Source organism: Amphiura filiformis, chromosome 12 (assembly GCF_039555335.1).
Source record: "Amphiura filiformis chromosome 12, Afil_fr2py, whole genome shotgun sequence".
NCBI classification, from domain to species: Eukaryota; Metazoa; Echinodermata; class Ophiuroidea; order Amphilepidida; family Amphiuridae; genus Amphiura; species Amphiura filiformis.
The window spans coordinates 9,877,324-9,894,400 of NC_092639.1; the positions used below are offsets into that span (position 1 = coordinate 9,877,324).

Here is a 17,077-nt window from a genome sequence, read left to right on the forward strand (position 1 = left end):
AACACAGGTGATCATAAAAGTAAAATATTTGGCTAACTACTACAAGTTGACATGAAAAAATAGGTAAAAAATATCACAATTACCAATTTTCATGCTTTGCTTCTAAGTATTGAATTTCAGTTGTGACAAAAATTAAATTATCACAGCAAGTCATTTTTTTTGTTTCGGAGGCTTCATGTTTACAATGGTTAAACATGGCAGAAGTAGTTTTTTGAAAACAACACTGTTGGGATCATCTAAGCTGTTATTTTCTTGTGTGTATTGAATCAATGATTCTATCGGCGGCAGATATTGCAGATTTATAACATGATAATTTTTTCACCCATTTGTTAAGTATGGTGTTATTTGCATGTGAAGCCTCCTAAACGGGCTTTCTTGGATATCAGTATATTTTTCAAGCATTAACCATAATATCAATTTTTTTTTTAATTTATGACATTCTGCACATATCATGCAACAAATACAATGCAGATATCAATATGGAACATACCAATTTAGATATGCATAGATGATAATTAAGTTTACTGTTGTTTCGGAGGCTTCATTTGTTTCGGAGGCTTCAATTGTTAACGGAAAGTTTGTATTGGGTCCCATTTTCAAACGGTGATATATATCTCCATGATTTAAAAACAAGTGACTTGAGGATCTACTTTGCTACATTTTGATAAATAGATTGGATGAGCTCTTTTATTTATATTTGCCCAAGCTTGCTGAACAGTTTGTTTCGAGGCTTCAAAAAGTTAACGGAAAATTGGCTCTTTGAAGTCAAGATTTTATAAAAATTTTAAAAGCTTGCAAATCAACTAATTTTTGTTACCCATTTCAAGTTAAGATATCAACTGTTATGAATCAAGAAGAAGTGAAGAAATAACCAAGAATTATGAACCAAAGCTATACCCACAAAGTTTGTTAACAATTGTTAACGGAAAATGAAGCCTCGAAGCGACAAATATCGAAGTCCGGTTCTCAAAAATACAGGGCTGTTCACAATTAAATCTAATGTGGCAGTGTTTACTGAACATATGACCGTACTTTCAGGATAAGAAAAATTATTCATGAACTAACTGAAGAAAACACAGGGTTTTACAAAAATGTTACTGTTTTTTACAGTTTTTCAAAATGGCAATATTAGGTACATTTAAGCCTGCTAAAACTGAACGCAGTAACTCCCGATGATGATTATGCTACCCAAGGTAGCTGCTAACTAGATGACTTATGTGGCCAAAAATCATGGAATTCTGTGGCTTTATTAGAAAACTACGGATCAAAATGTTAAAAATCCAAAGTTACACCCTTTACCGTGAAAATGACCATATCGCATGTTGAGAGCTGGCTGTTTTTTATTCGTTTTTATGATCAATATGAGTTTGTTTTAAATGTGATTCATGTCTTAAGGCATATAATGCTGTGATTGCCAGAGTGTTCCTTTATCAAGGAATTTTCATAAACATAATAGAGTCAGGGTTATGTTTAGGATTCATAATCTCATTAATAAATGCGATGCGTGCGATCCAATGATATTTTATTATTTGTGAAAACGCGAACGCAAATCGAGGTCATTAATATCTCACAATTGACCGCAAAATGCGTAATTGTTCCAATGTCGCAAACAATTGACCTCAACTGACGGTTATGAATCAGGTTAATAACTTTGCATCGGTAATATATAGGGCATTGTGAAAAATCTAAACATTTTGCTTTGGACCTCGGAATATCCCTCAGGATATTCCTCGGTTCCAAAGGCAAAATGTTTAGATTTTTCACAATGCCCTCCAAATAACCGATGCGCAGTTATTAACCTCTAATTAGGACCCACTTTCAAATTCTCAGCGGTACATCCCTATTAAAATCAAACTTGAGCAACTTTGCATCGGTAATATATGGGCATTGTGAAAAATCTAAACATTTTGCTTTGGACCTCGGAATATCCTCGGGATATTCCTCGGTTCCAAAGGCAAAATGTTTAGATTTTCACAATGCCTCCAAATAACCGATGCGCGTTATTAACCTCTAATTAGGACCCACTTTCAAATTCTCAGCGGTACATCCCTATTAAAATCAAACTTGAGTACCCCGAGTAGGATTAATGCTTGGGTTAGTTTAAATGTGAAGTTATGGGTTAGGGTAAGTATCCACCAAAAAAACGTTGACAATGTAAAGAAAGCAGCAAGTTTTAAAAGCCCCCACCTCGGCTCACTTTTTGAAACTTGGTCCCATTTGTAAAAGATACTGATTTAAACTTTGTCATAATTATCAACTTAAAACATTTCCAAAAGTGTTATGTATCTTTAATGTGCCGATGCGATATAAAGTTGTTAGCATTCTGGAACGATCAGAAAGGTTATTATGTTGTTCTTGGCCAATATCCTATGTTTTGTTTTATAATAATTATTAAGTTCATGATCAATGATTGAGTTAAACGAATAACAAGTAGGCATGTTAATAGCAATGATGCTATTGTTTAAACGTTAAAAACACCGATTTGCTGTTGATATTCAAAATGGGACCAAGTTTCAAAAAGTGAGCCGAGGTGGGGCTTTTAAAACTTGCTGCTTTCTTTACGTTGTCAACGTTTTTTGGTGGATTTTATTTCTTTTTATGAATGTAGCCAAGCAGCTCTAAGTTTGGAAAGTCATCGGGATACGAAGTACTCCACGAAACGAATAAAACGAAACATAGATGTTTGAAATTATATGTTATCCTTGATTTGTGACAGCAAATAATTTGATAAAACTTTATCAGCCGCTTATTTTTAAAACTTGCTGGTCACAGCTACCGCGTGACTGTAATATTAATAGGGATACGTATGTTTAATATACTTCAATTATTCAAGGCAACTAAGAAAATGTAAATATGAACAACACATACCCAATGATGACGATGCCAGCGAGACACAGAGTCAGTCCGATTTACTTCAAATTGAAGCTGAGAAATGTGTGTATATGTAGCAAGGCTTATACTACGGAAGCGTCTAAGTGCCATGACTTAGCAAGATAATTATGTTTTAATGATTGTGGTTTTTGTAGCCCTGCGGGGCAATCTAGTAGGATATCCAAATTTCGCGGTTGATAGTTCTTTGTAGCCCCTAGTTGGATTTCCCTATTAAGCGGCGGTTGTTGGCGGTCTTTTCGCGGTTTGTAGTTTTAATTTCCCTCATTCTTCATGCCCTACCCTCTATCGGGGGGTAATTTAAAGTTTAACCTTGTTGGATAACTGTACTTCGCGGGGTGTGGTTCTTTGTAGCCCTGCGGGGCAATCTAGTTGGATATCACAATTTCGCGGTTGGTTATTTAGATTTATAGAGCTAGTTGAATTTCCCTATTAAGCGGCGGTTGGTGGCGGTCTTTTCGCGGTTTGTGGTTTTGATTTCCCTAATTCTTCATGCCCTACCCTCCGATCAGGGGTTAGTTTATAGTTTAAGTTTGTTGGATAACTATACTTCGCGATGTGTGGTTTTTGAAGCCCTACGGGGCAATCTAGCTGGACGTCTCTATTGAGCGGCGGTTGTTGGTGGTCTTTCGCAGCTTGTGGTTTTAATTTGTTGGATATCCAAATTTCGCGGTTTGTGGTACTTTGTAGCCCAGCGGACCAATCTAGTTGGATATACCTAGTGAGCGGCGGTTTTTGGCGTTCTTTCGCGGTTTGTGGTTTTAATTTCTCTAATTTTTCAGGCCCTGACCTCTATCGGTGGCTACCTGGTTGGATATCCATATTTCGCGGTTTGTGGTTCTTTGTAGCCCTCATGGGCAATCTAGTTTGACATGTCTATTGAGCGGCGGTTGTTGGCGGTCTATCGCGATTTGTGGTTTTTAATTTCCCTCATTCTTCAAGCCCTGATCTCTAGGGGAGTGGGTAATTTATAGCTTAAGCTTGTTGGATAACCATACTTCTTTAGTAGCCCAAGCTAATTTTTAGGTGGATATCCAAAATTCGCGGTTTGTGGTTCTTTGTAACCATGTAGGGCAATCTAGTTTGACATCCCTATTAAGCGGCGGTTGTTGGCGGTCTTTCGCGGTTTGTGGTTTTAATTTCCCTCATTCTTCAAGCCCTGCTCTCTATATCGGGGGTTCCGTGTGTCTGTGGTGGGGACAGTCCCTCCTTTTAATAGGCATTTGCTAATTTGTCTTTACGTAACTATGACTTTAATGGCCTTCCATATTTGGTTGTATCTTTTTGGATACGTTTTTGTCCCTGCTGGCCTTCCATACTAGTGGAACAATAATTTTTCACACCTATAGAGTGTATCCAATAAACCAACCGGAACGGTATAACAATCGAAATGACAGTCATGTTGGAATACAGTTCTACGATAGCTGAAGATGGCAAAGGGACAGGTCTCTAGATCGATTCAACAACCATTCATACATGTCACATGTTTTATTGTCCTATTAGCATGCGAATCGCCCCGTGGTAGGGCAGAACTAAAAATGAGAAAGATATTGGTAACCTGATCTAGTTTCTTGTGTTATTCAGATTTAAATAAATAAAGAAATTAATAAAAAGATTTCTTTTATTATTTGTTCAGCTAGCGGCTGCACTATACATAGGTTGTTTTCAAATAGGCCCTTAATGGAATAAATAATATCCCTGAGAATCAAAGATATTGCTTTGATAAAAAAAAATTATAATAGCACTGGATGATTAAAATTATGTTATCCTTGATTAATGACAATAAAATTATTGTTTAAAATAAAATATTGAAAAAATAAGTTAGTCATCGGATTTCGAACTCGAGTCCCCAGATTAGGAGTTCAAAGCCTTAACCATTACACCACGGGAGTCGGCTGTGAAATAGCGTGTCGATGTACAATATTTATTATATGAATTGATGTGTCGTCCGAAAAGAACAAAAGAATTGTGAAAAACTTGATTTTTTTGCTAATGGGGTTCGGAATTTGTAGGTACGGTATTTCAGAAATTGCTAGGGTATAATTGGAAGTGAATCTGAAAAAGTAGTGTGAAGGTGATAACCAGGTAGACCTGCAGCAGTGTCTACAAATTCTGGATCAGTATGATTTGCCACTAATTTTCGCTATGAAATACCGCGTTAAATGGAAGCAAAAATATTTGTTTATTACTGAACGATGATTGACTGTAGGATTGGTGGCCCTTTTTGAATTAATGAGTTGTCAAGATATTACACCTGGGACTGTAAATAACATTTAGCATGGTTTTAGATACATTTTGTACCCAGCGAAAAATAACATCGAACAATAGAAGTCAAGTGTTTTAATGTTAGCTGTAAATATAGTCTCGCGGGAGCATCTGTTATTAGTCTTCTTTATCAGTCTTTTTTTTAAAAACTTGCTGGTCACGGCTACCGCGTGACTCTAATTAGGGTTTATAACAACTAGTCATTAGTGGGTTTTTGTGCTTAAGACCCTTCCGACTTTACAGAGTGCATTTAACACAGGTTTTTTATATGTTTTTAATAATAAATAATAAAATCATTTGTATTTGATTTTGTATGCAGTTGTATCGCCATGGTGACCGGTCTCCAACAGAGACTTATCCCAACAGCCAATATCAAGAGGATGCATGGCCACAAGGATTTGGAGAACTTAGCACCGTAAGAGTCTATTGTATTGGCTATTCCAGATGAAATATGTGTACAGCCTATGTAATACATGACCATAGTCTCACACACAGGGTCATGTCTTCCATAAGGGGTGTATGGATTTCAACTGGAATAACAAAAACAAAGAGATTTCCTCGTATTCTGAGTGCAATTTAAAAAAATCAAAACTATTTGATATCAGAAGGACATTCCTCATATTCAGAATGCAATTTGGTGCAATGGTGTGTAGGATGTCCTCTCAACCAGGTCCCCAAAAAAATACTGTGCAAACGTTGCTATCCGATTCCTTATGGATTATGATGATCTTGATTTTAGGTACTGCACAGGCTGCACATTTATATTTCCAAAGTGCACTTAAGCCATAAAGTATAAATTATTGCATTTTCCACCCATTTCACAGTCCAGGTATACCTTTTTATGAACTTCATTCTTAGCTACACAATTCATGCACAGTGCATTGGATCATTGAACAAATACAAAGAAATAATTAAATGTACTCATGCATCCATTAGGCCAGTATCCATGGAAACCTTTGAAGAAAATACTGGTATTATTCCCTGTCAACAATAGACATATTTGTCAATGATTGTAATGAAATTTAGATTTTTGCCTGTTATGGGCTCCATCCATCCGTACTCCGTCTAATTTTCTGTAGAACATATTTGACGGATAATGAAAAGCAACATACACTCATACAGTGCTGCTTTGTTTGGTTTCCTTGATCTTCAACTTCTTACGGGGTGCACAGAATTCACCAGCTAACCGCACGTGGGCCGTAGGTTGCCCACCCCAGATATAGAATATTTTTAATGTCTGTGTGTAATGTGTATAAATTCCCATTTGTATGTTTCATTTCATAATTTTATTAAACACACTCTTAACCCATGAGAACTACCTGCCGATTGGCCAAAAAGAAGTTTGCATTATCAATTGGACCAATCAGCAATATTGTTAAAATAATTTCACCACGCAAAAAAATTGGGGTGAATTATTTGCAAAGCTCCATTCTGATTGGTGATTAAAGTAAAGGTATCATGTAATTGACCAATCAGAGGCATTGTTAGATCGGCAGGTAGTGCTCAGGGGGTTAGCATGACTTGACTGAGTGCCTGGAGCACTAAAAGTAGGTCAAATGCAATACTGCTACAGAAAACTGAATTTGAATAAATGTATGCAGGGCAAAGTTCATGTACTAAAATATTATCACTATTGGTTACTATGAACCAATTGATGAAATGATTTCAAACCAAATCTATGATTATGACAAGAGACCGATGTGCAATGCATACAATGATAAAAAAAACCCTTTTTTTAACAATTTACATTAAGGGATCTGGAATGAGCATTTTGACAGTATTTTTTGTGGGACATGAGCACATCAAACATATCGAATTGCATTCTGCATTTTTTGAAATTCACGATATAATACAAATTTTATGACAAATTATTAAAATTTTATATTTTTCACATTTTTGATATAATAACAGTCCTCGAAGTAAATTTTATAAATCGAATGATATTCTTAAAGTGTATGTAGCTGGGAGGAAAAGCCGACGATCAATTAAAAATTTTGACCTTTCATATTGAAGATATGGATTTTTTCCCAAAAAGACCTGATTTTTTTTGGTGTTTTGGAAAAAAAAAATCCATATCTTCAATATAAAAGGTCAACATTTTCAATTGATCGTCGACTTTTTCATCCCACCTACATACACTTTAAGTATAAATCATCAGATTTATAAAGTTTACTTCGAGTACTGTTAAATATCAAAATATCAATTTTAATCATTTGCCATAAAATGTGTATTACATTGCGAATTTCAAAAAATCAAAATTATTTGATATCAGAAGGACATTCTTCGTATTCAGAATGCAATTCGATTTGTCTGATGTGCTCTAATGTCCCACAATAAATACTGTCCAAACGTTCATACCCCATCCCGTAATTGGTGCGTCAAAAGTCTGTAGTGCTAGTTAGTCATGTATTATCTGTTCCAATTTTAGTAACACCTCATGTGTATTGTCCTAGGTAGGATAAGGCCTATTTTCACAGGAAGGGCATTACAATTAGCCCTATAATGCTTTATTGCAATACCGTATTCGTTCCAATAAGCGCCCATACCCCAATAAGCGCCCACCCAGGGTATTTTCAATTTGCTAAAGGGTACCATAATGTTGAAGTGACTGATAGATGTTGATACAGTGATATGGCTTGAGGATTTGAAGTCCTGTGTAAACTTGCAATACATTTACTGCATCAGAAAAGCTACTAGAACGTCTCGGGACCCTATAACGTAGGTAAATTTGTCTCTAATAAACGGCCCTTACGAAAAAATTAGGTAAACCAGGTAAAAAATAAGCGCCCACCCAAAATGACTTTGTAAAGCGCCCTGGGCGCTTATTGGAATGAATACGGTACATACATATACAAAGGTCCAGGGAAATTAATGAGGTGTCACTGGAGCTGGAATAGATAATAATTATTTTTATAATATGGAAATTTATGTCCATAAACTAACTATTTTATCTTTTTTTTTCTCATTTATATTTTATACTCCCTTCCACCAAAACACATACATACACACCCCAACAAACAAACACAAAAATAGCGTGGAATGGACATGCAGTATGACCTGGGCCGATACCTGAGAATGCGCTACATCGACCACAACCCACTGCTCAACACTAACTACAGTCGCTATGAGATCTACGTTACGCAGCACGGATGTGAATCGTACATTGATGTCGGCACAGGCAAATTTGGCAGGACTGTACCCACCTGTTGTTAGCCCATTTAACCCGCCTCTTATGTGGCAGCCAATTCCTGTTCACACAGTACCAATTCCTGATGATTATGTAAGTTTAAGTCCGTTCATACTACGCTGCAATTGCGGTGCGTTGCGTTGCCGATATATCGATTAATCGATTACTTTTTGCCGTAACTTGTGGCATTTCCAAGTTAAAATGTATTTAACTTATTACGATATATCACAATGCAGTATTTTGCAGTATGATGCAGTGTGGCATCACATCGCAAAGCAATTACGGCATAGTATGAACGAACCTTTAGAGATCAAATACCATATATCCTAGAGTAATTGCTCCTCTTCAAATAAACGCCCCCAGCAGTTTTTGTGATGAAAATAACCCTCAAACTAACAGTACACCCTAGGTATGCTAGGTGAATTCAAATTTGCCATCAAACTGCATCATTTTATATATCAAATCAAAGCCCTTGAGTAAACAAAGCCAAAACTGAAAACCATTTTTCATAGCACTTTCCGTAGCAAAGTTACATCTTGTCAAAGATTGACTTTCATCAAAAAGTTTCAGCTAGCAAAATTCCCCAAATCTGCATTACGGGAGTGTTTCTAGATCTTTAGTCTCATTATGATAGCAGCTTTTTTAATGGAACTGCTATCCAAATCCTCTAAAATTCCATGTGCGAGTGACTTATCACCATAAAAATCATATATTTGGGTCAAGTGAAGTATAGAAAACATATTTATGTATGTTTCCTTCTTGACCAGTTGTTTTAAATTTCTATGTAAATATGCATTGACATTGTCGGCGAATTTGGCTGACTAGCAAATGTGTTAACTAAGGTTTGCCTGGGTTACCTATACACCCCCTCTGAACCAAGGCCACATGATTTAAATGTTTTTGACTGTAATACTGCAAATTTCACCTGAAAAGTTCATGAAAACAGAGTGTAAAATCTCATAAAATGTAAAACACTTACATTTTTCAATGGCCCAAACTGCAGTAGCCATCAGAGTCTGCATTTTGTATAACATCAATAGGCTACTGGACTGCAAAATCACACACAAAAGGCTGGCATTTTAAATTGCAGTGCAGGCACATGTTTAAAACTTCCGAGAATAGGGAACCTAATGGTAAATATTTTAAATTTGGGGCATTTTTAAAAGAAACATTACATGTAGGTCATGGGTCTGCCTTTGGTAAAATGGACTATTCCATTTAAAATCCACACTACCCCTGTGGAAGATTTTGGAAATATCATCCACAGGGGAGTATGAGTTATGAATAGAATAGATAATTCGGTATAACTTCTATTTGAAATATTTGCTCCATTTGTGGATCATAGGTAAAGCCTTGGGGGTTTGGGTTTCAAAATAAGTAACCCTGACCAGTTACATTTGAAAAACATACTCCCCCTGTGAAAGATATTTACACTTCCACAGTCGTAGTGTGGATTGTAAATGGAATAGCCCAATCAGAGACATTTCATCAAACTTGAACATCAACAACATTCACTGTGAGATCTGTGTACGTAGCATGGTGGTGGTGAATGGAAATTGATGTCGGCACAAAACACATTGGGCTATTCCATTTAAAATCCACGCTACGCCTGTAGAAGATTTAGCTGAAGTCTTCCACAGAGGGAGTATAAGAATAGACAATAGAGGCCGTGCATGTGACGTATCATCCCGTAAATATGGCGGACTACTCAAATGCATTCAACAAAAGCATGATTGCAATCTACCGTGACAGTTCGTCTCACACATAACCCTGCACTAAGATCAAATAGGTTGATGACAACATTTGATTGAATGGACTGCACTCCGCCATAACTACGGTGAAGGACACCGGCTCAAATCCTTTGTTTGGAGCCAATCGATAATTTCATGCAGGGCCTCTATTGGGTAACTTCTTTTCGAAATACTCACTCCAGTTGTGGAAGATTTAGGTAAAGCCATACAGAGGGAGTATGAGTTTCAAAATGATTAACCCTGACTAATTACATTTGAAAAACATACTCCCCCTGCGGAAGATATTTCTCAAATCTTCCACAGGGTGTGGATTTCAACTGTGGATTTCAACTGGAATAGCCCATTTAGCATGGCAGTATCCAACTGTTTTAGGGTATTCTGGTTTATTTGCACATTCATGCTTGTTTCCAAAAATATCAAAATCTGAATTTTTATGGTGTAAGGTAAAAAGGTAAAGGAGTGGAATGTTGCTGTGGGGGAGGGTCGCCGCATCTCCTCCACAGTGGGTCTGTTAACTTCTCAGCATTTGGGAATGCCGGTACCCATTTATACACCTGGGTGGAGAGGAGTAATCGAGATAAAGTGCCTTAGTCAAGGCTCAAACCTGCAACCTACCTCAGAGACTATTCCGCTAAGCACAGTGCTCTTATGGTGTTCTGGCGTGGCAAATTACTGTTTGTCCGTTTGATTTCATATTTGTGACCATACACCACGAATGAGCCGTAAATGTCCTAAATTGTATTATGAGTTACAGTACAATGTGCATGAAGCTCGTATTCATAGGTATCCCAAGTTAGTATCTCATTTTGATAGCGCTAGTCAAACAACTTTTAAACCAATCAATAATCCTATTGTTGAAGAGGATAATAAGCTTCTATTTATGTCTATAGAATTCTTAAATATCTCTAGTCTTTGTTTGCTTTGGCTAAATCCTGTTCAAGTGGTGGGTTACAAAGCATTGTATTTTTTCTTGGTTTGTATAACTAACAATTAACAATGAGAGGACAGTCCCGAACCTTGTTGACTTGGGGATGACCGGGCGGAATTTACGGTTCATTCGTGGTATACAGTCACATTTGTGAAGCTTATCATTTTTCATTTGCCAGGTGTTAAGAATGATGGGACCACCATGTCCAAAGTATGACAGACTACACAAAAACACCTTGGAACACGATCCAGAGTACCTCGCACTAAATAAAAAATATGCGGTAGGTATAATGTACACTATTCTAATTCAATGTATCATAGGTCCACCTTGTAATTCCAGCATGTATTAGGGTTGCATGCATATAAAGCCAATCGGATGTAGTCTGTAGCTCGGGTCTATAGCGACTTTCAAGTACCTTATTCGTTCCACTTAGCGCCCATGCTCCAATAAGCACCCACCCAGAGTACCGTATTTCGTCAAATAGTCGCCCCCCCCTCAAATAAACACCCCCACCACTTTTTTCAGCCAAGATGTTTCTAAAATGCCGATATTTCCATGCAATCTTGTGTAGTAAGCTTACCAAGTTGCCCACATGGTGGATAATAGCGTCAATAATTGGCGAAAATCTGGATTGGAAACCCAGAAGTGAACCAGAAGTCAATGTTTCTAGTTCATAGTTAGTCATTTTAGTGTGAGTTTAAGTTTACCTAATGATTTTAAAGGGAATTATCATTCTAAAATTGAATAAACGCCCCCCCCCCCCTTGGGAAAATGTAACGCCCCCGGGGGGCGGTTATTTTGCGAAATACGGTATTTTCAATTTGCTAAACAAGTAGGCCTATTATTATTATTATTATCAGTGGACTTCACTGAACAGTGATCTTCGCAGGCCAAGTGAATCAGGATATGGCAGGGGCTATTTTAGGCAAAAAGGTCACTGCATGTGAAAGAAACTAATCAGGAAATAATCAGCTAAAATAAGATCAGGAAATATAAATAAAAAAGCTATTAAACTGAGAACAGAATTAAATAATGTAAACGGGAAATCACAAGCTAAGCAGCAAATAAAAAAAAGACGCTAAGGAAATGTAAGAAAGGACAGATTTAGAAAATAACGGGACCAGGATTAAATAAATGTAAAAAAAACATGGAAACGGAAAATCACTAGCTTAGCAGCAAAATTTTTTTTAAAAGATGGAACAAAATTGGCCCATGTAGAAGAGACTAAAAAGAAAGAAAGAAGCTAAAATGGAAATGTAGACCTACATGTATGGAGGGTCAGGTTCAGATAAATAAAATTTACCTTTTCAATGATTCTATACAGTTATTCCTCCTGTTTTAGTGAATGCTCCCATTTACTCATCTAGAACATGAAGCGCGGGTGTCCCGCTAGTTTCAAATAATTTTGAATTTTTGAAATTTGTGACAAAATGATATTTTTGACATTTAACAGTTTATAAATCTAATGATATGCACTTAAAGTTGAATGAATTTCCAAAGGTATCCGAATTGCAAATTCCCGCTGACCTACTCTCAAAATGGTTTTACCAACTTTGGTTTTACTGAGACAAATGCGCTTCCGCGCGAGAAGAATTCACATTTTAGTGCTAAAGTTCAGGTCAAAAACAGACCAAAAATAAAAGCTACTTGCAAATGTTTGTAAATTTTCTCTTGGTATTTGGAGCCGGGGATGCATCTTTTCCCTTCCCACAGTATGATTGTTACAGTAGGTCACTGACGATAATGAATGGTGCGTTGCGTGTTGACAATTGTGCATACTAGCATTTAGCTCTTGATTGCCATCCATAACATCCTTCTTAGAATAGACATGATAGATAATAACATCACTGTTCTTCTTCATCTGACTCATTAGCTCAGTTGGCAGAGCCGAAGGTCTCAGGTCCTGGTCAAATGCTGGATGGTCAGTGAAAATTTTCTCACCGGTTGCCATTATGTAGGCCCTATGTGGAGACTTGTGTTAAAAACCTTTCTCCAAATTGAATATAATATAACTTGTTGTGTAATCAGCAGAGAGAATATATGGGAACTTCCTTGATGTATATATTATTGTTATAATATAAATAATAGGGATCCAAGAATTTACCCTTGTGGTACACCTGAGCTTATATTTTAATACCTAAAAATTTAATAAAATAATTTTTCCAAATTTTGACGTAATGTCATCGTAAGGACAACTTGTTGTCGTTTCTTGGTAGGTTTCATATACAATTTCAATCCGCTTTTGAAAGTACACGTACATATCTGTTTCACTAATGTATTCACTAATTAATTCATTCAATTGGCTTGTTATTATTTTTAATTACCTACAGCTGCATGAAAGTACACACTAGGATCACTAATGTCATTAAGTTTATGGTATTATGTTCAAACAATGCTAATCAGAATGCAAAACGAATACAAGCTCTGCAAAAAAATGCATAAAATGCACACATGTGCCTACAATTGCACGAAATTAATATCTGTAAAATGTAATAATAATAAAAAAAAACGTTTTGATTTACTTAGAAGGGTAGGTTTCATTTAAAATGTCATTCAATTTAATTGAATTATCATTTTTGACAACTCGATAAAAGTACACAGAACCTCTTTATTAAATGTTGAATGACATACGCACATGTCCCTACCATCTCTTAACGCGTCGCACAGTAGCGTAAAATTCTTAAAATGTGATAAGATTTCCGCAACTTAAGTGATACAAACGGCGTATAAGTTGTCGGCAAATTGTATAAAAAAGTTGCATACAAATTTCATTACAAAAGATTAAACACACTCTTCATGAACTAAATGTCTATAGTGCTCAACTTAAAACACTAAGATGTTCAGTTCACAAACAGGGTGTTTATTTTCTACAAGCAATATATAGGGTAAGTCAAAAAAGTGCAATAGTGCAAAGAATCCATCTTTATTATAATAACCAGATTGTTTTTTAGGTTTTAAAACGTTAGGTGCATGATAATAATAATAATAATAATAATAATGCATTTATAATGCGCCATCTATCTAGACAACCTATTCCGAGGCGCAAACATTGAACAATTAAAAATTAACACACAATTATAAAAAAACAGTCACATATAGAAATCAATTGTCATAAGCAATCTTAAACAGATGAGTTTTAAAACGTCTTTTTGAAAATATCAAGTGAATCACATATACGCAGATTTAAAGGAAGCAAGTTCCAAAGAGCAGGTGCACAAGCATAGAAGGCCCGGTCGCCAAATGATGAAGAAGTCCGTGGAACTGAAAGAAGACATTTATCCGATGATCTAAGGTTTCGTGATGGAATATAAAATTGATAAGTTCACTGATATAAGAAGGTGCCATGTCATGGAGCGCTTTCCATGTGAGAAGAAGGAGTTTGAAATGCATGCGATATCGAATTGGTAGCCAATGCAGACGTTGTAAGACGGGTGAAATATGGTCAAATTTTCTAGTCCTTGTGAGCATGCGTGCAGCAGCATTTTGAGCCTGTTGAAGTTTATTGAGTTGTCGTTCAGTGATTCCATATAATAAAGCATTTCCATTGTCAAGACGTGATGTGACCAAAGCGTGGACAAGTGTTGCAGCAGTATCATAATCGAGCACTTTGCGAATTTCATTAATGTTTCTAATCTGAAAATACGTTGATTTGCACACATTTTTGATGTGGTCGCCCATTGAGAGAATGTTGTCAAATATAATTCCTAGATTAAGCAGTATTAGAAGAAGCTTGAATGTTGGCAGAATCAATTTGAAGAGAGTTGGAGCGAAGTTTTGATTGATTATATTTGGAGGTGATAATAAGAAGTTCAGTTTGTCATCATTTAATTTCAATTTATTTACAGTCATCCATGATTTAATGTCCTTGATACATAATTCAATATAATGATATATTCATTAGTGACCTTGTGTGAAAAAAAACGAAGTAATTAGCACTTACCGTTCTGTTTTTATGACACATTTTACAGGAATTTTTATTTTTCATTTCAAGGCATGGATAAAAAAAAAATTGAAATAAAAAAACGCATTTCGCATTTGACTTTTTAGACTTGCTACAGGAAACAAACATGTTATAGTCATTGTAAGACAATTTGATTTTGACTACTATTCTGCACGCAAAAAATATACGTGTGGAATAATGGAAACTTTTGGGCCTCATAACTGCTAAATTGTTGGTCTTTGGGAAATTTGAACCAAAAATGGTCAATAAATGCTGAATTTTCAAAAAAATAATTAAAAAAGCCTGATTTTCACCCAAATTTCAAATATTTTTGGTGAAGTTGGTAAAAATTATTTTAAAAAAACGGTTCCTAGATGTTTTTATCTAGTTTTTAAAAATTGATAAAAAAAAAAGTTTTGGGGGATTTTGTCCAAAAATGAATATTTTGGCCCAAATTTGACCTCACAGATGGATTTATCATGTCTTTGCCATTCTAAATACGTATACTTTTATATACTTAAGAGAGCATTTCAAAGTGAACATTTTGAATATTTCTTCCTTCCATCTCTGCTCATAATTAGTGTGTTTCAAGAGAAAAGTGTAAAATTATTCTTCTATTGACTACTTTATTTGTAGGTTTAGTGTCTAAAGATTTTTCTTTTGTTTAATGTGCGGATACTTTTTGTGCGCATCAGTGTAAAACAGCTGAAGTTGTGCATAGTACCATGTAATATTCACTCATGCACCATGTGTAAACTCATGCACCATGTGTAAACTCATGCACCATGTGTAAACTCATGCACCATGTGTAAACTCATGCACCATGTGTAAACTCATGCACCATGTGTAAACTCGTGCACCATGTGAAATCGGACATTCCTAAGCGAAGATATTGAGTTTGTAAGTTATGGTATTAAGAAATTGAGATATCAGCTTTTAAAAATATTATTGACAATGTTGAGAGTAGGAATTACCTTGAAAAATGTCTGAAAAAATAAAAGATGCCAGTTATATTCCGGTCTGAAACTATCAGACAATATTTTTAACATTAATAACATCACAAATTTGCAACAAACCCAAATTGTGAAAAAATTTCTCCATTTACGATCCTGCCCAAAAGTGTCTGCTTTTGACATGACATGTCACGTCTAAGAAGGAGCTCCAAGTGCATCTACATGGTCAGAAACCCACAATGAAACTTTTAATTGTCCAAACCTTAAAATGTCTGTATGTCTGGACTGTGGACACAACTTATACATTGAAATTACATTGTTGACCAATCACAGGAAGTTTATGTGTGCACTGAGAGAGAATAACAAGATGAAGGACACATATACCATAATTATTATGTTGTTGAGTTTGGTTACATTATAAACAGGATATGTGAAAGTGCTGTGTGTCCTTCTGTTCAGTGAATTGATAACATGTTATGCGGTCAAGCAAAATGAGTCGGATATTGACGCAAATCAAATTCTAGATTTTCATAATATATCAAATAAGGAAATTTTGAGCTTGATTTCACTGAAAAACCTATATTTTGATCATCTTTTGTTAGGCTGTTCAAAGTGTAGACTTCACACAAACAAAGGGATTACATAACGTCGTTGGGCAAGAAAAACCTCCTATGTGTCATTGGCCCCTGTCATTGGCCCCTTTTAAAGCAAAACCGCCCATGTAACCTGTTGGAAGTTTTGTTTTAAACATGTTCAGGGGCCACCAACACATAGAAGGTTTTTCCTGCCCAACGACAAATTTAGAAATATTGACAAATTTCTCCTCATACGGCGGCAAACAAGAATTTCTGATATCTGACTCATTTTGCTTGATCACATCACATATTAATATTGCATTCAGGGATATCACTACACCGATCGGCCACAGTCAGCACTCCGATTAACCGCCGGCACTTTGCCTTTATTGAAACTTTCTTGACCGGCATTAATGTGGCTGAACATATTATTTCAACCAAAAAACGGTGCCGAAGCCGGCCCTAACAACAATCAACATGCTATTGAATTGAGCTTTGTATTTTCCAGCACTACTGTTTTCTTCCTTTTTGTAATTTTTTCATCTAAAAAAGCAACCTACATAGAATTATACAGATTTATTTTTCACTT

The 17,077-nt window shown here is 35.9% G+C and overlaps 1 protein-coding gene across 1 annotated transcript in view; it reads left to right on the forward strand.

Moving 5' to 3' along the window:
- The window catches only part of LOC140165762 (lysosomal acid phosphatase-like), a 54,633-nt gene that overhangs the window by 9,514 nt on the left and 28,042 nt on the right, over positions 1–17,077 (forward strand). Inside the window, exons 2-4 of the mRNA XM_072189085.1 lie at positions 5,474–5,569; positions 8,188–8,434; positions 11,199–11,300. Coding sequence (XP_072045186.1) covers positions 8,279–8,434; positions 11,199–11,300 — 258 coding nt within the window. The 5' untranslated portion in view covers positions 5,474–5,569; positions 8,188–8,278. The remainder of the gene's footprint in view (positions 1–5,473; positions 5,570–8,187; positions 8,435–11,198; positions 11,301–17,077) is intronic.